The sequence below is a fragment of the Triturus cristatus genome, chromosome 12 (assembly GCF_964204655.1).
Source record: "Triturus cristatus chromosome 12, aTriCri1.1, whole genome shotgun sequence".
Taxonomy (NCBI): Eukaryota; Metazoa; Chordata; class Amphibia; order Caudata; family Salamandridae; genus Triturus; species Triturus cristatus.
Genome location: NC_140595.1, coordinates 539,349,284 through 539,371,861, shown reverse-complemented (window position 1 = coordinate 539,371,861; position 22,578 = coordinate 539,349,284). Strand labels below are relative to the sequence as shown.

Genomic DNA, 22,578 nt, shown 5'->3' with positions numbered 1-22,578 from the left:
ATTTTCCGTTTCAATTTATAATGTATTATTTAGCCCCTCCTGTTGTCTTAGCATAAGTAAACTGACACAATTCTGATTTATTCTCTTTAAATTGTCTAATGTTTGTGCCTAGAGGCACAATCACATCTGTTTTCTCTTTTGGGCATTTTCCCCTCAGAATAGATCATACAGTAATGGATTATTTTGTGTCTACAGTCTACACCATGGGTTTTTAACCTGTGATCCGGGGACCCATACGGCTCCATGAAGCCTTCTTAGGTGGTTCCGGACTGCTTAGGAAATTAAATAAGAGTAATAACAGAGTAATAAAGTGTATATAAAGAAGCAAAATATAAAATTGAAAATTTTAAAATGTTCAGTAAATGTGAAGGAAATAGAATTTGGAGACTTGCATTTAACTTGGTATCCCCTGATTGAGTCGTGCATAAAACAGAATATAGTATAAACGATGGGTGGCCTCCAATAAATTTAGAAATGCTCCAACCTTCCCTTTTAAAATAAAATTTAGATTTAAAAAATATATATATTTGTTTGTGAATTAAATACAATATTTCATCATTTGTACGTTTGTTTGATGAATGCATGTTTCTGTATTCTGTAATATTTTGCAGTTCAGGCCATCGAAATTGCTCACGCTAGGGTCCTTGGATTCCAGTAATAACTCAGTGGGGATTCCATTAAAGCCATCAACAGCCAACTCGCCACATTCATCGAAGAGCACAACATCCTCGACTCCTCCCAATCCGGCTTCAGAAAAAACACACAGTACGGAAAACGCCCTCCTCGCCGCAACAGACTACATCCGTACCTTACTGGACAAAGGAGAAACAGCAGCCCTCATCCTCCTCGACCTCTCAGCGGCATTCAACACAGTCTCTCACCGCACCCTAATACGCAGACTCCATGACGCAGGGATCCAAGACCAGGCCCTCGACTGGATCCGCTCCTTCCTCTCCGGCAGAACGCAGCGGGTCAGACTCCCCCCTTTCCTCTCGGACCCCACACTTACCACCTGCGGAGTCCCCCAGGGTTCCTCCCTCAGCCCTACGCTCTTCAACGTCTACATGGCTCCGCTCGCCCCCATCGTCAGAACCAAGGGACTCAACATTGTGTCATACGCAGATGACACCCAACTCATCCTCTCCAATGAACCCGACACCGCCAGACACAACTTTCGAGAAGGCATGGAAGCCGTCGCCAAATGGATGAAAAACAGCTGCCTACAACTAAACACCAACAAAACGAAAGTACTGCTCATGGGCCCAAACCCAGACGCCTGGAATGACACCTGGTAGCCCCCCGCCCTCGGAAGCCCGCACACCACCACGGACCACGCACGCAACCTGGGAATCATCCTGGACTCAGAGCTCAAAATGGGCCGCCAAATCAACTCCGTCTCGTCCTCCTGCTTCCAACCCCCCCCCCCCAGCGCCTTGAGACCCTTACGGGTGAGAAGTTGCGCCTAACAAACACCTGATTTGATTTGATTTCTCAAGTGTGGGTCCACAGAAGTCGAAAGGTTAAGAACCACTGCTCTACAGTATAACTTTTGAGACAACAGGAACTAGATTCACCCTATGGTTGTTCTGTTGGCAAATCGGCAACAAATTACCACTCCCTTTGGAGGTGACGTTTATGGTACTTGCGCCATTGTATGCTAACATATTGTGTTTTATACTTATTTAAAGGGGTTTGGGGCTAGCCTCATAGTGCATTGACGACTTCTGCCTTGTAACCTTCAATGATTGGCTTGCAGTGCCTATTGCATAGATTTGCAAAATAATGAAAATAAATCATACTCTTTCCACGGCCAGACTTATTGGGTTTGCTGATGCATGTTTTTTTTGTTGTAGCATTGTATTCTTGTTTTTCTCCCTGTTAGTTTATCCTTGTGCTTGAAATTTCAATACAATAGTGGTTTATTGACCAAAAGGCTGCTGAATGACTTTTATCCTGTACCTTTCACTTCACTTCCTATACCTCCTGTTCACTTATTTGTTTCAAGGAAGTGTGTCTATCACACAATATTCATGCTGGGAGCGGACCTACTTTTGATGTAGAAGAACCTGCTGCTTCACCTCTGTTGTCGATTATTTGCATTCTCCTGACAACCTGTATGTGTTTAAGGCTGCTAGGGAAGCATGGACCAAGGCCCTCAATACAAGAGCACCTGGCTAAAACGTAGTTACTAATCTTTAGCGGAGGACACACGTTCACTCCCAAAGCCTAAAGGGGCTGTGAATGATAATGTTTCCACTGCAAGTGTTTGGGGAACGGAATCACTCATAGCTGAATGTGTTCCTTCCAGTTAAGAGCACACTCCTCCCTTTGAGATCCTATTATTTGACGTTTGGCCTGTAAATCTCTCTAACCTCACACCACTGGTGACATTCAATTGTTGATCCGGAAAAGGTGTACATTTTCGTGCCACAACCTCTGCTTACAGTGCTGGTGAACTACGCACAGTATCCTTTTTAGAACCTTACATTGTCGCCTTATCCCGCTGCTGAGCAATACCGGTTGTTAAAGGTCCTCTCCCTCGTTATAGGCCCTCATGGCAAAGTCTTTAACAACCAGTATTGCCCTCAGCAGAAGGGTTATGATGCTGTTAGAACATTCTCCCCACATAGAGCAGAATTTTCGCAACTTAGGTAGAAACATATAGACAAACATAAGAATGTTGGCGCAGAAGGCCTATAGGAGCCAATACCTCCATAGTCCTCAGTAGAGCTCCCAACATTGCAAGTTCTAATATTTTTTTTATAATGGCAAAGTCCTTCACACACACATCTTTTAGACCGTCTCAGCATCCTGTTGAACCTTCTTCTTAGCGAAGAGCTTGCCCTCAAATATTTCCCCAAATCAGCCCTCAATTGAAGAAAGGGCTATTCACTTTCTGGAAGGTGGGCTTAACCTTCAATTTTATATTGGTAAGAGTTTTAAGTCATTCAATAGGCTACTTGTCTGCCAACGCTATAGAGTCTCTTGGTGCTTAGGATGAGAGCCAATGCCAGGTCTCTGTTCTCTTTCAGTGTCCGATTACCTTGAATTTCATGGGCAAGGAAGCTACATGGACTACTCCAGAGGTGTTCTGTGAGCTTTATGGCACGTTAGTCATTTCACAATCTGTTGCTCAGTTTGGCAAAGCTCTGAATAAAATGTGTTTAGATCAACTTTTTTAAATATAAGATTGCCTCTTCTTTACAAAATTCTGTACTTCAGTCTCCTATTTTCCTGGAGTATGGTTGACTAGGATGTACTAATAAATTAATCTAACTCGCAATGTGATAAAAGCAGTTGTTTTTATACAGCAGTTCATTCCACAGCTTTGGAATTTCTTAGTAGTATGAAAATAAGGTGTTACTGTTTCCAATGTAATTGTACTGTTAATGACGTTTGCAATAGTAGCCCCCCTCACCCATCCTTCCCCCTCCCCTGACCTACGGGCCTACAACCTCCTCTCTGTCTGTGACTTGGGTACAGACGCAGAGAAAATGACTGTGTGGGAGTTGGTGGGTGCGTAAGGAATGTAGAATCCACGGGGCATGTGATGTAGTTAGTCATCAAAACAGACATTTTTTGCGAACCATGCACCACACCTCACTTGCAGGTATGCAGCTTCTTATGAATCGAGATGAAGGGTGCATTCGGCACTATGGTTAGTACTTTCCATTTCGTATCTGACTAGATTGTCTCCATAGTAATCCAATTATTACATTTTAATGACTGCGTATTCATGCTCGACTCTCCACACAGTAGAAAAGTAAAAATGTTTGGCAAGGGCCCTAAAATAAACCTTTACCTTAGGTCCTCCAACGCAAAACTTAGATCTTTCTTGAAAGGGACTGTTTGTGTCACAAAGCGTTTGGCTGGCCAAGGGAGCTCAGTATCCCAAAGAAAATTCAAAAACGAACTTGTAGATGCCAGCCTTACACAGAAAACTCACTAGCTGATTGCTCATGGAGCAGCCAATGGCAATTGGACTACACCAAGATTTCGCAAAGTGAACCTTAATTTCATTAATCAAAAGTTCCTCCTACTGATTGATAGTGCTGTTCTCACAGGTGTTCATTGGGATGAAAACTTGGTATCACAGTAAAAGTTGCATTCTTCTGGGAAACCTCTCATTTCGTTAAAAAGCAAAGACTGCTCTCACCTCACAGTGCTGGGATATAGATATTAAAGTATTGCAGTCAAGCAGTTAAATAGTTGCAGCATGAGGGACACCATTTTTGTAGCCTTACTCAAATAGGATATTTGCCGGCTGGACTCCTACAGTAACGACAGAAGACTATGATGTGAGTTTTGGATTCCATTGTTAGAAATAAGGACAAAGTGAAAAAGGCAGTAACCGCAGTAGAACAAGTGACATGGCAACATATTGGAGGCAGGGAGGGAGTTTGTGAGGAGGTGCACGATCATGGTGACTCTCTGGGACTGTATCTGGTGTAGAAACATTTTGAAAATGACAGCCTCCCTGTAAGAGGGATTAACAAATGAGAAGAACCGCATTCTGCTTTCCAGTACTCTAGTGAGATGCAGTAGAAAAGGCAACAAACGATGGTCATCATGAGTGAGTGAGAGTAGCTTGTTACTGTGGCATTACTTTGGTTACTGGCAAAGTTGATGACGTCCTACTGAAATCCGTTTTCAGTCATTGTTGTCGCAGTGGAGGTTGCTTGTGCTTATGTGGAAGATATATAGTAGAATTCCCTGTAGAATTTCTTTACCTGCTCACAAAAGGGATTTGCATGCTGATATCTATGACCGGGACAATACCTAAATTTGGCAGTTAGAATACAGACTGGATCATGGAGTGGGGGGAGTCAGTGTATTTTCATGTTTAGAGAGAGTACTTTCTGTGATGTCAGTTACTCTCAATGTTTATCTCCTTATACCCATTTTTATTCCTTTTCCATAAGATCCTTTTCTTTCCCTTTTTGCCATTTAACCCACATATTTTATTATCCTTTCTAGGGATGACTCTTACAAATAATTTTGAAGGTGAATGTTGATTGGTACATTATAACCTTCGAAATTTTGTTGTTCTCTTGTTTTTTATGTGCCAGCCTGCAGATTAGTGGAGTGTTCATATTGCGTATCCTGAATAAAAACAGTTAAACCATAATTGTGAAATTAGTTCCATGGCCATGCTGTGATGCTGGAACTGGTGGTAATGCCATTGTTCCAGAATTGCTGGACAGGGTATTAAACAGAAACTGCTCTGTATTCTAGCTTTCCGAGACATGAATCTGGAAATGGTAGCCATGCCATGATTCAGGAATGCTGGAAAATGCTAGGTTTCACCTTTTACATATTTACTGTCCAGCCCAGGTCCATGGGTTACTGGGTTGCCCCCTTTGTTCCTGAGAAATGTTTCTAGAACTGGCAGACCTGGCATGATTCTGAAACTGGTGACTTCCCATTATTCTGCAACTGGTGGCATTGCAAAACCCGTATGCTGGGGATCACGATGTAATGACAAATCTGATCACCATTCTATAATTCAGAAACTGGTAAACATTATTGAGGTACTAGTCAGTTTGTTAAAATGTGATCAGTTGTCTATTTCCCCCTGTATTGATGTTAAATGGCCTTCCTATGTACTGCTGGAGCTCAAATAAAGAGTGGCATTGATTGCCTGAACTGGCATACACTGACGTACATTTTGTTTTGTGCTACGGCTACATTACTACTGATGTTGATGTGAGTTTTCTGCCCCCCTCCCTTCATTTTGAAGGCAGCTACCATCTTTTTTCTGGAGCTGAAGGGGTAGTACGAGTGGCTTTGTTGTTTGGGATCACCCAACTAAATGAGCAAGTTAGTTGACACAGATTGTCTCTCAGGTGCTATTTCTAGACCTGTTTAGAATGCGCTGCAAGATCAAATAACGCCTGATTGAATTTCCTCTCTAGCTGCCAACTTGGGAATTGGAAAGTGGATGGCTAATTAACTTGGTGTCTACTGGGAGGCCTGTGTCTCCTTGGAGGTTTGGCACAAGGGACATCTGGCTATTGCAAGCTATGCCAATTTGGGAAGAGACCCTTATGGGCACTGTACAGCTAAATAAGGAAGCCCCAGATGTGAGGAACCAGGCAAGGTGTCCCAAGGAGCTGGTACTGCATGTGTGACTGGCTGCACTGAAGCACCTCTCCATTTCTAATTTCTGATGAATGATTTATCCTTATTGTACTGTGCCACAAACACCAGGTAAATGTGATGGCTTGGAGAACTGCTGTTTGATAGACCATATCCACCTACTTAATGTGAAAGAAACACTCCAAGGGAATAACGGAATGGGGCCTACACAGCATTCCTCTTTGGAGAGATATGGGAGGAAAGGATTTTTTCTCAGTTGGTGTTGTCAAGTCCGGAATAATTGGGCTTATCAATGGCTCGAAAAACTGGCTGAGGTTTATTCTCATCAAACTCAGTTCTTCACCACTTGCAGACAAGATTATTTAAAGAGGTGTTGTAACCAGAACCATGCTACTTGCAAGGTTTTGCAGTACATTTCTTCAAGGGTGCTGAAATCCACTCATGAAGATCATGGAAAAAGGCAAAGATTGTTAGGACGTTTTACAATAAGAGATCTCCAAGTAGGCAGGTGGGCATCCTCTTCTTTCAGCTTCGGAAAGGGGTGCTGGGAAGAAAATGAGGACCAATAGGAATAGACAGTGAAAATGGGTGAAGCGATAAGTAATTGTGCTTCCTATTTTTCCTTGTGACTGCTCTCGCTTGAGAAGCCTTCCTTTGTGGTGTTGTTTGTTGGGAGATTTATCAAGGAACTGAAGGAGCCTGTAATGTTATCACAATGTTATCGGTAACCCTAGGCATAGTTTGCGTAGTAGCGCTATGCGTAGCTACGCAAAGTGCACTTCGCACTACGCGTAGCTACGCGAACTGCGTAGTGCACTGTGCAAAATGCTGTCCGCACTGTGCAAGCATTGCAAACCGCATCTTGCCGAGTGCAAGCGGTCGTTTTCTGCCGCTCAAGTAGATTTGTACTCGAGCGGCAGCTTTCTCAACGCGGACTGGTAGTTTCTCAGCGCGAGCGGTCGCAAGCATACGCAACCACTCCTAATGAGAAACCTGACTTCCCCGCGTTGATAATCTCGCCGGGAGGTTTATTTTCCACGCTCGCGATTGACAACTTCATGTTGCTGATCGCGAATGAGGAAAAACTCTCGCCGGGATGTTATTTAGCTCGCTCGCGGTCACCAACTTGACGTTGAGGACCGCGAACAAGCAAAAAATGCCCGTTATGCGTTTTTGCACTGTGCTACGTGCAATTCGCGTAGCGCGTAGTTGCGCAAACTACGCGAGCGTATCGTAGTCCTATGCCCAGGGTTAGTTATCAGCTGGAGCTGGAGAGGGGGAGGGGTATTGACTGGCCACAGGCACAGAATCTCACTGTCAGGCCTGGGGTGATTCCATATCCTACCCTCCTGGTGAGGTAGTTGTTTTGGTTTAGTTATGTGTGTTTTTTGTTATTGTTTTAGGAAGGGGAAGCATTTGGAAACAGCAAGGGTTTCTTGACTGTGATCTGCCGAATTAGCGAATGGCAATGGAGGTGAGGCAGATCACATCCTCTTAAATGGATGGGTTGCTAATTTAGAATGTCCAAGGCCTAAACTCTCCAGTGAAGAGGCATAAAATATTGTGGGATATACTAAGTGATGTTGAGGTTCCCATACTGAATATCAACAAAGATGCCAAAGGGTAGAATTCCTTTGGTTAAGGGATTACGTCATATAGAATTTTATAAAATGCATGTCTTCGTATGCTCTTAATGTGGATCCAGAGCAGTTTCAAACAACGTTTTATTTGTTGGAGGATGTGACAGATGGTGACCTAATGTGGTAGGGAGGTTTCAATTTAAAGTTAGATGCACTTTTGGACAGACACCCAAATGATGGATATTTAAGTAGGGAGCTGTGTGGATGATGGAGGCTTGAAAGGTGTACGGCATCTTCTCTATGTGATGGATCGAGAGCGTTTGTTTTATTTCTTTTTTATAGATCTGCATTTATATGCATACATATAGATTTTCAATACAAAAACAAAGGTTAAAATTAGTTATAGTTAAATCAAGCTTAAACAATAAACATTAATTCTAAAGTTCTAGCTATTCCTTAAATTTTGAATTTATGCACTACATTTAAATTATTACTTTCTTTTTTCTATACAAATCAAAATTAAAGTACATTAAAAATGAAAACATAAGTTAGTTATACCGTAAATGTTTAATTTATGCACCACCTTCACATTATTATAACTGTCGTACCTCCATATACACGGTTTTCAGTTCTCTAACCACACAACAATAAGTCACCACCCTACCATGCACTGTGTTCTCAGAAATGATGGTATTTGAGATGTCATAAGTATTGTTATAAATGCTATGATTTCAGATGCTATAAGTGATGTAATATGAAAGGGTATAAGCAGTCCATGGTAGAGTGCTAAAATCCCATTGAATTTCGAAAAATTTATCCAGTGCCAGTTTACGCAGCCTCATTCCTTATTTTGTAGTTAAGATTCTAGACCAGACTTAACACCTACTAGAGCCTTCTGCTATCCCTGGGTGCATTCTCTTGAATTCCTGCTGCTACTCTTTTTAAAATATGATTTATTTGTAACAATTGCATTTTGGATTGATTCAATGTTACGTTTATTATAAAGTGTTCAGTGAAAAGCTGTTTTTTAAAATGTGTATTAATAATTCAGGCACAGTAATATTTTAGTTTAAATCCTTAAAGCATAATAAATTACATAGTTAATTTTCTAACGTTGATGAGCTGCCTAACTGATTTCAAACCTGTTTTTTCATTCCTAATTTCGGCCTAGCTCATTTTCAATATTCCTTCCACTATATTTCAGTTCGTTTATAAAGGTCAAATCAAGCATTAGCCCAACTATCTGAGAGTTTTCTCGTCTTTTATTCAAGTTGTCTACATAAGTAAAAGAGGTAATTTCCCATCCATGTCATAATTACTCATCCATTAGATGTCACTTGTCTGTTCCTAATGGCACTGGTTTCTGTAGCAATTTGTTCTTTCCTTCTATCTCACTGGTTTGTTACCCCGGGCATTAATACATTTTGTAAATGTTAATTTATCTACATATTTTTGATCAGGTGTTCTGTTTTCATATCTTTTGTCGTACTGTTTGCACACCTGTTGTATGGTACGAATGTTTTAGGCACGTTTTAACTGTTTCATTTGCTTTATTCACAGTTTTAATGAAGCAAGAGCACGGAGATGAGGTGGAATTACCTGCAGTTACAACTTTGGCGATGCCCCTCAGTGGATCTGTTCAGGGCATACAGTCTATTCGAACTCACCTGCCTTCACCAGATCAAGGAAATACTTGTGACAATATGCTATCCACTTCACCCAGGAGCCTTATTTTCCCAGTTCAGCAGCACTATCCATCTGTGTTAAACCCATCTGTACACCATCTTTCTCATTTACAGAGCAGGAACATTAATCTTGGTGCAGAATGTCATTCTGTAATCCACCAGTCTTTTCAAGCTACGTCTGCACCTCCAGCGAGGCCTTCCTACCTTCCTATGCAATCTATTATGTATAATGGGCAGTCTAGTCTTCCCATGAACTCTAGCCAAGGATTTGATGCAGTTTCATTTCAACAAGATTCAGCTGTACCTCTTTTAATGAATCTTGGGTCACGGTCAATTCAGTACCATTCTTCAAATTCTGACTCTGCAGCAGCAGGGCAGCAGTTGGCACAGTCTGATCATTCTGGGCAGTCATCGCTACAGCCAGTGGTATACCATTGTTCAAATGCAGGACACAGTTCGATTCCATCGCCTACAACAAGTCAACCCATTGTGCAAACTTCACCTCAGCTGCAGCCAGTCACATACCGCTCCTCAAACTCAGGCTCTGCTTCATCACCAACTGCAACAGTTTCCTATCCACTGGTTTGTTCACCATTATCCGGACCTTCGTCTCCTCAGTTACAGTCTTTGCCTTACCAGACACCTAGCTCAGGGCGTCCCACCTCATCTTCATCTCCAGTGCCGATTGTGCATTCTGGACAACCTTCCTCACAAAACCTCAGCCCTGGACTGGGAAGTCTTTCTTCAGCACCGTCCCTAGTCCATCACAGTGTATGTGATGCAGCTTCAGTGTCAACTGATGATGCTTCTCTGAATATTAAATCTGAACCTGAAGATCAAGAGCTACATTTTGAGACCATCGGTCTACAAGACATCACTTTAGATGATGGTAAGGATTGTGTTGAGGATTCAAGACATTCATTGGTATGGATATGTGTTTTTATTTTGCCTTACTGTGTAAGAAAATGTTTTAAAGATAATATTTTATGTTTTTGAACAGAATTGCGTTACCTATATTATCCTGAACTGAAGGCAATAAAAAAACAAAAACACACTTAGATCGGCCCATAAAACAGATCTATGTATCATATCTGTGAATTGCATCAGCTTATACTTCGGTTGCTTGTTATTTGCACAAGTGGTGTTTTATAAATACCATTTTGGTAATGAAATCTTTTTTTCGGGAAAATGACAACATGTATGTTTTTTTAACCACAAGTTAAGTACAGTGCCTCAAACTGCTGAAGAGCATGCTGCAAATGCTCAGTGTTTTGGTCAAAATCTTGTTCCATAGCCTACTGGTAGGCATCTTGGAATTGTAACACACATGGAGAAGTAGAAAATAGTGATCAAAATGTGGCACGTGCTCAGTGGAAAATTACTGCCCTCACTCACAAAATTGTGACATTCTTCATCATTGGGCTTGCTTCAGTACACCCCCGCGCAGACCAACGCCTGGGGTGGAGAAAAGGGAGGGGTAAACGATACAAACATGAAACAAGCATTGGCCAATAGGTCTCGCCTTTGGGACCTTATTAGTGTTTAGCCATGCAACAGTTGATGTTGTTGCACCAAGGAAATTGTGCTGGATAACTAAACACTTATAAGGTCCCAAAGGCGAGACCTATTGGCTATGCCAATGCTTGTTCTTCTATTACCACAAACATTGCTTGCTGCAAACAAAAATGTAGTCAGTGTCCCATTTTTTTTTTTAAACAAATTTTATTAGTTCATTGAACAAAATGCGATCAATCCCCGTCTCCCATAGTCCGCCCCCCAGCCAAATCAGGACATCTTGCAATAACCATCCCAGCACATAAGCTACATCTGTACAGCATTCACCCCAATAATGTCCGTTCTACTAGGTAGTGCATCCACAGGAGTAATCCACCATGAGTGTGCGAGATAGCCAAAATACCCCCCACCCCATCCCCCCATGTAGTCAGTGTCCCATACCTTGCAAAACACATATACAGGGTCTCTTTACAGATTCAAAACTGTCCCCATTTAAACGTGGGCTTCTTTTTAGCCATGGGATTTTACTAATGGGTTCAGTTTGTCGGGATCCAAATTGATAATGGGGCCACTTGTATGATATCAACTAGCTAGGGGTGCAGTGTCAGTGCAGGGTGCAAAGGATTGAGGGAGCCCAGAGAAAGTGTGACAGTGGTACCTTCACCCCTGGGGATCACCTCCATCTTTAGGAGCCAGGCTTCCTCAATATGAAACGTACTTCCTTCTCTGCCTCCCAGCAGTTATAGGAGACACATGATTAGATTCATCAGCAGTGCTCCATCTCTGGTCTTTGTGGGTATTGCTTGTCCATTAACTTTAAGGACATTCCTGCTCCTCTAGAACAGTGAGGTGTGCACGCACCATAAGCACACAAGGCAGGTATCCCAGCACTTAGCACCAGAATAGACCACGTGACGCTTTGCAGCACGTCACGATTAGTAAGACTGGAGTGACCCTGCCTCCTCTCGCTGGCAGAGCCATACTTGTTAACTCCCAGTAAACAAACCCAAGCCTGGGGTCCTCCTGTCCAGAGCCACCGAATCGAAGGAGTGCGCTGTACGCATGTGAAAGGGGAAACATCTGACCACAGGGCGGGCCTAGGGCCTGTAGTATGGTGCTGGTGCCTGGGGTGTGTACCGACCCCCACTCTGGTGCAGTGTCCAGATGCCGATCAGTGAAGCAGTGCTTGATGTACAGGAGCACCTAACACCATGATGGGCAGCAGTGCTACCAACCACGGTTTCAGCTCCACGTCAGTAGTCCAGTGCTGCTGTCGGTGATGTGTGCTGTGTACCTCAATGCAGCTCTGTCATCCAGAGGTTTCACTTCTGTGTCAGCAGTGCAGCACTGACATAAGGGGTGCATCCCTGATAACTTCTTATGTGGAATACCGCAGTGCAGCGCTTCCGCCCATGGGGTTCATCACCCTCCCACAAGTGCAGTGCTGCTGTTCAGTGCGCATAATTGCTCCCACAAGTGTTGCAGTGCAGTTGTGCGCCCAGAGGGCCATCTCCATCAGTGAAGCAGTGCGTAATGTTCCTGCTTGCCCCTGTTGGTGCCTTCGAAGTGTTAGTTTCTTGCCGGTACAGCAGCTCTGCCAGCCAGAGGTTTATATTTCCATCAGGGATACATAGCACCGCTCTCCATGGCGCATGACAGACCCCTCCGTGGAACTAACTAGTGCAGCGCTGTCACGGGCGTTTCTATTTTCTGTCCGTAGTGCAGTTGAAAACGGCGCAGTGCTACCCTACTTGGAGAAGAGCTGCTGCCGTGCACGGGGCTTAGAGCCCCCTTCAGTATTGCAGTGAGGCATCGAGGGCACGTACTGTTGTCCTGGGAAGCAGTACTCTAGTCTTAGGGGATCTAAAATCATCGTTGGATCGCATACCCTTTGGCAAAGAGTAAACTGCCAAGTTTCAGACTGAAACGGTCACATTTTGCTTTTGACGCAGGTGCGAGTGGGCGCGGCACACCCAGACTCCATTTTGAACAGTGGCAAGTTGGCTATGGCAGACTTGGGTGAGGAAATCCTAATGAGGCCTGGCTCATGGGCCACAGAAGTACAACACCCCTTTCCCTTTGTACTGTGGCGCACTCCAACAGTATAATACTCCATGTAATACTACATGTATAACACCCCTTTCAGTGGCGCACTATTGTCCTCGCGTACATACTGTCCTTCGCCACCGATACACTGTTGTCTTGGTGTGCACAAGCTTCCCTTGGCATGGTTTGTTCTATGCGTGGAGTGTAAGGACACACATTGCCTTTTTGTATTGTTATCCCCCTTCTCTCTTTGTCCCGCCCTCACCTTTTCACAATCCTCTGGTTTTACTTTCATGTTCAAAACAAAGAGCGACTAAGAAGAAAGCGGCAGGATCTCTCGAGTCCTGGCGCGAACCTCCTCATGTAATAGCACCGATTAATGGGTAGCTCCAGACACGACTCTGATCGGCTGCCAGGGACGGCGAGCCCGTGGGTGGCACCCCTAAGAATGGCGCATTACCTCGGGTGGATGGTGGGGCCGTCCTTCCCATGAAGTCAGTAGGCCAAGAGCTTCTGGGTGACGCTGGTACCCCACAGTCGAAGGCTGGCCTATGAGGTTCCATTCTACTGCAGGATGGTGCGGCCGGTGCAATCAGTCGAGTGTCAGTAACACACGTCTGATTACCGCACCAACCAGCTTGGTTTGCATTCTCCCAACTGTTAGTATATTAGTTCAAGTTTTATGTGACACACTTCGGCCCATTTGGACTCTGGTGCGTAAGAACTCTTTAAGAAAGTAGCATTTACATGGACATAACATAATATATATGCAAAAGAGCACATAATAGAGACCATTAAAAGAAAGATAACAAAGCAACTTGTTTTTCTAGTGAACGAATAGACAGAAGAAAAGTTGCAAGGGAAAGGAAACTGAATGGGCCTGGAAGACGGCGTTCAGCAGGTATGTTTAGGACCCTGTGGAGGACAGGTCCAAACCAAAGGGAACTAGAGTTCCAGAAAGATGAAAGATTCAGCTCCCTGACCTGCTACCCAACAGCCCTCCCTCCAGAGGCAGATTGGACCATGGGTTTGTGGGCGCAGAGTAATTTGTGACGGATTCTGACAGCATGCCAAAGGACAGTTTTGAATTAATCATGGTGCAGTTACAGAAACAATATACATATAAACAGAAATAAACAAGCGCGGCCGCAAAAGTTAAAGCGCCGCGCACTCTTGTGGAGGTCTGGAAATGAAAACCGGAGACAAAACAGATGGCCCCTGCACGCCGCTGCTGGCTTCCAAGAGCAAAACGCTCTGGTAGTAAACATTTCCCAAAAAGCTGGGACATCCACAGGCCTTTGGCCAATTGCGTTCTGAAGCCAGACACAAAGGCCAATCGAGTGTGAGCACCACACGCACAAGCTTCTTCAAAAGCTGATGTGATTCCAAGAGGCAGATTACTAGAGCAGGGCATGTGCGTTGCTTCTAGGCTCGACCTACAAAAATTTACCAATGAATATTGGTATCACCGAAAGAGAAGTGCAGTGAAGGTTAACAATAGCTCGGCCGTGTCTCTGCTCAAAAATGTGTTCCTGGACCCAGCAGATTGGTCTAAAAACATGAAGGTTGGTGGTGACAGGAAAGAATTAAGAGTTCCTTCACCCCTTCTTACTGCCAAAGTGCCGACACGTTTCTGCCGTGTTCGTAGTGCCCACAGTGTTGGGTCACACTGGCATTCCTCAGGACCTTTCCGATCCCAGTGGCGTTATGCCCTTAATACCTGGATTAGGTACCCCTGGAAATTATTATTTCCACAGGGAGGGTATCCCTACGTAACTCACATCCTATAATCTGTAGGGGACAATACAAAGAGAAATGAAATAATTATTCATGCTAGGGTAACTAACGTGAGTACCTACTCAGACACATGAAGTACCATCTCATAGCTCTTCTTTAAAGGCACGCATACACCACCTTTTTCTACATATTTGACCAAATCTGTCCTGAAAAATGACTACATGTCCACATTGGGACATACCACCCAATCCTGTTTTATTGCTGCTCAAAGAGCCTTCTTTAAAAGTACAAAACATGGATTAATAAAATTTGTGTACCTAATTTTGTTCTATACTTTTTAAAACGTATTTGAACCTATCTTTAATATAATGTATTGTAGTAATGCTGCAATTTATTAAAATAATATAGTATTTTAAGTGAATATTAGTTTAATTGTTATGGTTTTGTTTATCTAATCTTAATTTAGATATCTTTAGTAAATCTTCAGATGTCACAGAAGAATGAGGTTTTGCGTTTTTTAGTATTTCCTGAAGACCTGTAGTGTTGGGTCATTGTCACATGAATTCATTCTAGAAGTTGTGGGTCATAGCAAGTTGTACCTGCTACCTTTTTTCTCATATCTTTCCTTCTCTACAGGATCTTCAGGTACATAGTGTTTGTGCTGCAGGTGTGCCCAGAGAAGGATTTTCAGCCAGACAATCCACGTTACTAGTGTGAAGGGCTTTTTAAACAATGTTAAGCAATTTTAAACTGAAGTATGCGGAGTGGTGAGCCAGTGCAGCTCCTGGATGGTGCAAGGGAATTTTCCTGTCTGCATTGGTCAGTTATTAGACCCGTGGCAGCAGGGGTGCCTTCTTATAAGTGGTTCAGGTGGACTTCCAAAGATAGTTATGAACCAAAGTCCTATACACATCTTATGATTTTTCTATGAAAGTTCATCAAGTAATTTGAGCACAATTGTCAGTAAAGTCCATTAGAATCGGTTTCTTATCTTTTATTCAATCAATCACAAAGAGCATCCAGCCAACACGTGTTTCGTCACAATGGGAAATCTCCCCCGACTTCTTCAGGGCTGGGAATGATACAGTAAGTCTTGTATAAACAAAATGCAACATTATGGGAGGTAATATGGTGAGGAATTCCACCTCTCATTCGTTTTAGTGAGCACAAATCACCTTGTTTGTGGAAACCCTAGGCATATTTTGAATTCTTCGCCATATTACCTCCCATAATGTTGTACGTTTTGTTTATACAAGACTTATTGTATCATTCCCAGCCTGGAAGAAGTCAAGGGACATTTCCCATTGCGACTAAACACGTGTTGGCTGGGTGCTCTTTGTGATTGATTGAATAAAAGACAAGAAACCGATTCTAATGGACTTTACTGACAATTGTGCTCAAATTAATTGATGAATTTTCATAGACAAGACTTGATGACCAGCATTATCAATGACCACCTTATCCCCCCCCCCCCCCCCCCCCCCACTCCAAAAAAACAAAACCAATTTGGTCCACAAATACACCACCCCACCCCGGTAAAAAACAGAAAAGGTCAATGTGGGACAAGAGGTGAGAGCCACCAATAGGTTCGGGATTTGTCAGTACTTAATAAGAAAATCAGTGATGGTGAGGATCATGAAACAAGTATTCAAAGATGCATGTAAACAATAATGCAACTTAAGATTGAGGAAATGGGTCTTGTACCACAGGAGGCAGTATTCACAGAATTGTCTGTATTCTGGTCTTGATAAAGGTTACCACTCTATTTCCAATTCAGCATGCATCTCCTTATTGAGTGATGTGTCCATCAGATCTGCCTGCTCCTTAAGACCTGAATTGAACAACTGAGTTACACACCTCAACCCTCTGGTTGCTGTAATACTTTTCTACAATCTGTTTTGTTTTTATTTGGAAAAATATTGACTTAAAATCAGATGTTCATATATTCACAGGTCCATTTGAGGCATCAAATGAGGATCTTCAAGTCAAGTTGCCTTTATTTATTTTCATGTCAAATTGTATTTCCTAGATGTGAGTGAGGGGAGATTTCATATGTATAAATGAAGATGAATAGGGTTCTAATTTGTGCCATATGGATCTCTGTAGGGGCACCCTAGTGCCTTGTGCTGAGATGTGATCTTAAAGTTTGTGTTTACTGTCTGTTGGAAACAGACAACTGGATCTTGCCATGTTTGGTAGAGAACGCCAGTGTTCCAAAAATGTCTTGTGTGTTGCAAGATAGTCAAGGAAGCATGCTCCAGTAAGATGACAGGTTGAGGTTTAAAAACATTAATTTGTTGTATGATTCAGATTTTTAGGTTTGGTGTGTAGTGACGCACCATTCATGGCAAACAAAGTCATTTATGAAACCAAACAGGCAATGGTGGCTAGGGGACCTGTTTGTCGCACAATCACGTGTTGCTAAAAGTGTCTAGTGATAAAGCAGAATCACAGTTGCCCACCTCAAGAAATGGTTCGCTACTAATTAGAATCACAAATAATTCAACATAAATCACAAAGATCTGAGAGGCAACCAGACCAACATACACTGAAATAACAGCAAAATCGCCAGGAATAAAAAGATGAAACTAGAGATTATCTTTGAATATTAGGTCCTTTATTTCATATTCTTTGTAGAATTTGAATACAGCCAACGCGTTTCGCCCGTATCTGGGCTTCTTCAGGGCATCCAAGAAGACAAGCTCCTCAGTTTCATGGCTATTCCCTGTGCGATATCTTCTTAATGAACTAGAAACTATACGGCTTGATATCACTCCGCACAAGTAAAATCTATTTAAAAGAATTTAAAAAGCTGTAATCAGCATTACCAGTGTAAACTGTGTCTGGATCCGGCGTTGAACGTCAGTGCTACGTATGTCTCGATTGGGCAGCCCAATGTATTTATTTTTTGATTTGTAGTCATTTATGGATAAAATAATACATACATAGATAAAGGGGGCTTAAGACCAACTAATTTCCCCAGTTGTCTTGTTGGCGTATCATTCCTGTTTTAGATTTTACACATGTTAATGAGCAGTGGAAAGCGTACATTGATAGTGATGCAGGGTCAATACCCTATAACCAAATGATGTACAAGCTTCCCCAGTTATGAAAATAGTGTTCATTTCAGAGGACCGTGCAGGCTTGGAAACACTTATGGCAAATTGCAACTTTGGCGGAATGGTGCCATCCGCTGCCTCACCATTCCGCCGAAGATTGCTGCTGCCTGCCTGCCAGTGTTTGACCACACGGTCCCGCTGCAATGTGTCTTTCAAAGCCGGTGGTGCTTTTGAAAGAGGCACTTCATTGGGAATGGCAAATGAGGTTCATACACACAGGGGACAGGGGGGCACATATTGTGCCCCCCTGCATGCATTACCAGGCTGAGGGGGCACCTTTATCAGGAATTTAACAAGACAACACTTATGCTGAGGGTTCCCTGGATCGAAGCAGGCCAGCACCCCGCCTGCCTTCGCTAGTGTATTCCTCTTTGGTTAAACAGTGTTTTCAGAAACTGTCCAATTTCACTGTGTGTCGCTTTCCAGGAGCCAATTAAGTGGAGTAGGTCTTCCTTACCAACCCTGCATAGGTGACAGATGTCCGGAAGGCGTTCTCATAGCCAGGAAGGAAGGTGGACTTTAGAGGGTAACCGGCCTAGTCAATATTTTAAGAACTGCACTTTGACAACGGCTTAGCATCATGTGGTGAAATATTTTTGTGGCGCAAGGTTTTTAGTTATTTAATGTCATCCATCCATGCACTGTTTTTGATAATGAGGCCTTATCCTCAATGATGGAACGGATTTTTAAGGCCTTCCAGAGCGTCTACTTGAATACCTGATGACTGGTGGAGGTGTCCCAGGGTTGTGCGAGCTCTGTGCTTTCCAGCGATTCCTGTAGATAGGCCCTTGCCGGCGACAATTTGCAGTCCAGAAACTCCTTCCATAGCAGGTGGTTCAATGTGTTTGGCTCTGCTTTTCTGATCTTATTCCAGCATATTAAGCATGCCCGGTGCCTAGCCAATGACTGTTTAGACAACCCAAATTCCAAGTGATTCTGCACCAGTGAAGTGAGACGCGAGAGTGAGATGATGATTTTATAGGTACGTACTATTACATTGTCCAGCACACTGGCATCCCGGCCTCTTATCAGTTCACCCCCATATGAGATTGTCGGTTTTAGCTTTGCTCGTACTACTTAAAGAAAGGGCGTCGGGGAAGGCACAGACAGTTTTTTTTGTGAAGTTTTTAAGGGTTTTGGCCAGCCCGATTTCCTTTGTATCGCCTCCTTCTTGGCTGTAAAGAAGCCGTTCTTATCAATGATGACCCCTAGATATATTTACTCATCCATACTTTCTATCCGGGTGTCTCCCCAAAACCATGAGTGTGTTTTCTTGTTATTGTACGACATAATATTGGTTTTGCCAAGTTTGCTGCTAAGACCATTGGCTTTGCAGTAGGCCTTTGTAGTGTCTAGCAACCGCTGCAGCCCCACCTGAGTGTGGCTTACCAGAACCTAGTCGTCCACATAGAGGAAACTGGATATTACTGTACCCCTAATCTTGGGGCATGATAGTTGCAGGTTTGCAGTTGCTCAGTCAGGTCCACCAAAAATGGATTGAAGAGCGTTGGTGCCAGAACTCACCCTTGCTTTAGGCTGTGCATGGTTCGAATTTATCATGAGAGATGCGTTCCAGCACCTAGCTTGACTCGCACCCATGTGTCCTTATGGATCATGATTAGCATCCTCAAGAGGCCTTGAGGATTTTTTTTCCTGATCCATATTATCAAAGGCCGCTTTGAAGTCAATGAAACTGAAAAATAATGGTGTTTTGGTGGATTGGGCGGCGTCCATTAGGAGTGAGATTGCTAGTATGTTTGTTAATGTGCCTTAAAATTTGAAAATACAGTCTCATTGAATGGAATGATGGTGTTTCTGGAGGCCCACAATGACAGATCCTCGAGCACGGTCCCTGCAAAATACTTGGCCACGTTATCAATCAGGGCGATTAGGCGATAGTTGGCTGAAGATGATCTGTCATCCCCCTTAAAGAGTGGTGGTATAACCGAGCCTTGCCATGAGGCAGGCAGGGTGCCCATGCTCCTGATCTGTATATATACCAGTGCTAAAGTGGTCCGCTCAAAGAGCTGGGTCATGTTTAAACACTGCCGGAGGAATGTAATTGGTGCCTGGTGCTCCTCTCGCTGCCCTTTGGCTATCTTCCTTATGATTTTGTCTGTGTCCACCTCATTGGGCTCTTGGTTGGTGAGAGGGCTGATTTCCAAAAGGGCCAGCTGGGGGCCGGCTGACTTTGGGTGGTTGAAGTGTTCTTTTAAAAATAAATTCCCAGGTGGCTTCAGGGATATTGGAATCGGTGCCTCCATGGTTCGGACTGAGGACGTGGTTGACAGAAGCCCAGAATCTGGTGCTGTGGTTGCATTTTAAGTCTGTGTGCAGCTTGGCGCAAAGGTAGTCCTCCTGTGCTCCTTTTATTGCCCATTTCTGTTTTTTTATCTGAGTTTTATGTTGCCTGAAAGCCGCCAGTGTGGCGAGGTAACCCTGTTTTTTCTGCAGGATTCGCAGCATCTTATTTGCTGTGTTTTTATGCTAAGTCTAATTTCTTCTGTTGTGTTCTTTCTCTTCACAAAGGTTTTTCGAAAAAGCTTTGGGTTTAATCACTTTTACGAAGGTTTCCTGGTGGACTTCTGTGAGAGACACCTACATTGATACCACATTGCCATTTGTGCCCCTAATTTCCTGAACTATATCCGCTGCAGGTAGTTGCATGAGAATAGCCAGGGTGGACCTATTGCTTTTGTGGTTTATAGTGTAAGTTATGCCCATTGTCGCCCTAATGTATTTTAAAATGGATAGTTTTGGAGAGAAGGATACCTCCTGCGGGAGGTGGTCACTGTCCGTTCCCCACCTTCCAAAGGTAGGCTCTTGTGAGAGGATTCTCTTTGCCACGTTAGTTGTGGTCCAAGTGTTCTTGGCTACTTCCCCGCCCGGAGCTTCTTACAAGCGTTCAACCAGAATTGCTCCAAGATCCTTTGAGCTCAGGTCACGTAGTTCTGGGATTTCTGATAAAAGTCGAAGAATGTTGCCCCTGTATAGGACATCATGGTTACCTCTGGAGGCGTATTCCGGGATGAAGTTTAGCACTGTGGTGACATCTCGGTGGTCCCAGCAGTTTCCGAGTGATGTTCATATTCCCATTGTACACAATTTAGAGTCACTGTGATCTCTTCTGAATTTACGCCAGGTGAAGTGATTTCAGAGACACTCTTTGGTAAATTACTTTGGTTAATGCAAGTATTGGGTGGGAATTCATCACCTGTGCTTGTTGCAGAGTTCAGCTCAGCACCCATGTGCTTCGGGCGATCGATACTTGTCATGGCAGTATTTGCGGGGACCATCTCGGTTGTGGAACTCCTTGTTCTCATTTTATTTTTGATTGAGAGTCTATAGGGCATCTGGAGGCAGGTAGTATGGAGAGATTAATCACCGTTCTACTTAACTGTACCCCTTTTGCTCTTGAATTGCTAGTTGTCACAAATGGTTGACCAGACTGTGTGCCCAGCATGCTTTCAGCTGGAGGCCTGGTGCTTGTAGCGGCTGACTGTTTGCCCGCCCCTTGTGGGTTTGTTGAGGGGAGAGCCTGCTCTTCCTTCAGCTTGTCCTCATGCTCTTCCTCCTGGGAGGCTTGTTGTTCCATTCTGTTTGGTCTTCCTGTTGAGATAAAGAGGGGTACACTGTCTCTTCGGCGATAATTTTTTTATTCTGTCCCTTTCCCCTTTGTGTCCCTCTGAAATTGTATCTTATGCTCCTGGCCTTGTATGGGCCAGACTGACGAGCTGCTGTGTCTGCCGTCGGGTGTGACGTTGTATCGTCCGGAGTTGTACTAGCGCCTCCCCAGCCGATGTTTGGTGTCTCGCTGTTTGAGGCCCCAGTGTTCTCTGAGATGATTGCTGACAGTTGGGCTGGATTTACGTTACCAATGGGGACAATGGCAGGGGGCTGAAGGCTTATGTGGTCCCTGTGGGTGGTTAAGTTGTAGTCTGTAGATTTCACCTCAGTTTGTTGTACTCCCTGTGCCGGTGGACCTTGTTTAAAGCCAGTTATAAAATCATTCAGCATTATAGGAAGAGTTGACCGCTCGTTGACGATGTTAGTGCAGGGGCAGTTCGGTGAACGTGGTGTCAGACTGGACCTGTTTGATCTGGGAGTTTTGTTCCTCCAGATTATCATCAGACCCGGCCACAAAGACAGCCAAAGTATTTAGAAGTGAAAGTTGAATGTCCATCTTATTTGATTGGTACTGTAGTGCCTCCACAGATAACTGTACCGTGTTCAGGATGAACATAGATTGTTCGGGCTTGGTTCTTGATCCCCCGCCTGCCTCCAATTTGCTGTCTTCCTGGTAGTGCTGAGGGCTGGGTTGCCGAAGAGTCTGAAGTGGTTGCTCAGAGCCCTGTGAGTAGGTAAATGCAGCAAAAGAGGGCCTCTGGCTAGAACTGATAAGAGATAGGAAAATCAGGGGAACAAAATCAAAATAACAAAGAACAAGGTTTCCTACCTATATATTTTTAATTGGTGGTATCTCTCACCATATCATAAGTGTTCGCTAGGAGTCCTAAAGGAGCCAAGAAACATACACATCTATATACACAGCCATATATTGGACAAATAAACAAAAGTTTGTAAAAAAAATCTTACTTATATGATTTTTATTTTTAATGTTTATATCAAAAAGTTATTTAATTATTTATATTATTTATTTTCAAACACTTACATTCTTATATGTAGCAAGATAACGAAACTGTGGATCAGACACCAAAAGAAACTATATACCCCTCTGGTCATGCAAACCTCACATACTCTCATTCATACCTCATTTATTAACCGCTGAAACAAAAA

The 22,578-nt window shown here is 43.5% G+C and overlaps 1 protein-coding gene across 3 annotated transcripts in view; it reads left to right on the top strand.

Moving 5' to 3' along the window:
• Positions 1-22,578, top strand: part of NFATC3 (nuclear factor of activated T cells 3) — an 870,211-nt gene that overhangs the window by 750,129 nt on the left and 97,504 nt on the right. For all 3 annotated transcript variants that reach the window (XM_085638479.1, XM_085638478.1, XM_085638480.1), the window contains exon 9: positions 9,240-10,253. In XM_085638479.1, coding sequence (XP_085494605.1) covers positions 9,240-10,253 — 1,014 coding nt within the window. The remainder of the gene's footprint in view (positions 1-9,239; positions 10,254-22,578) is intronic.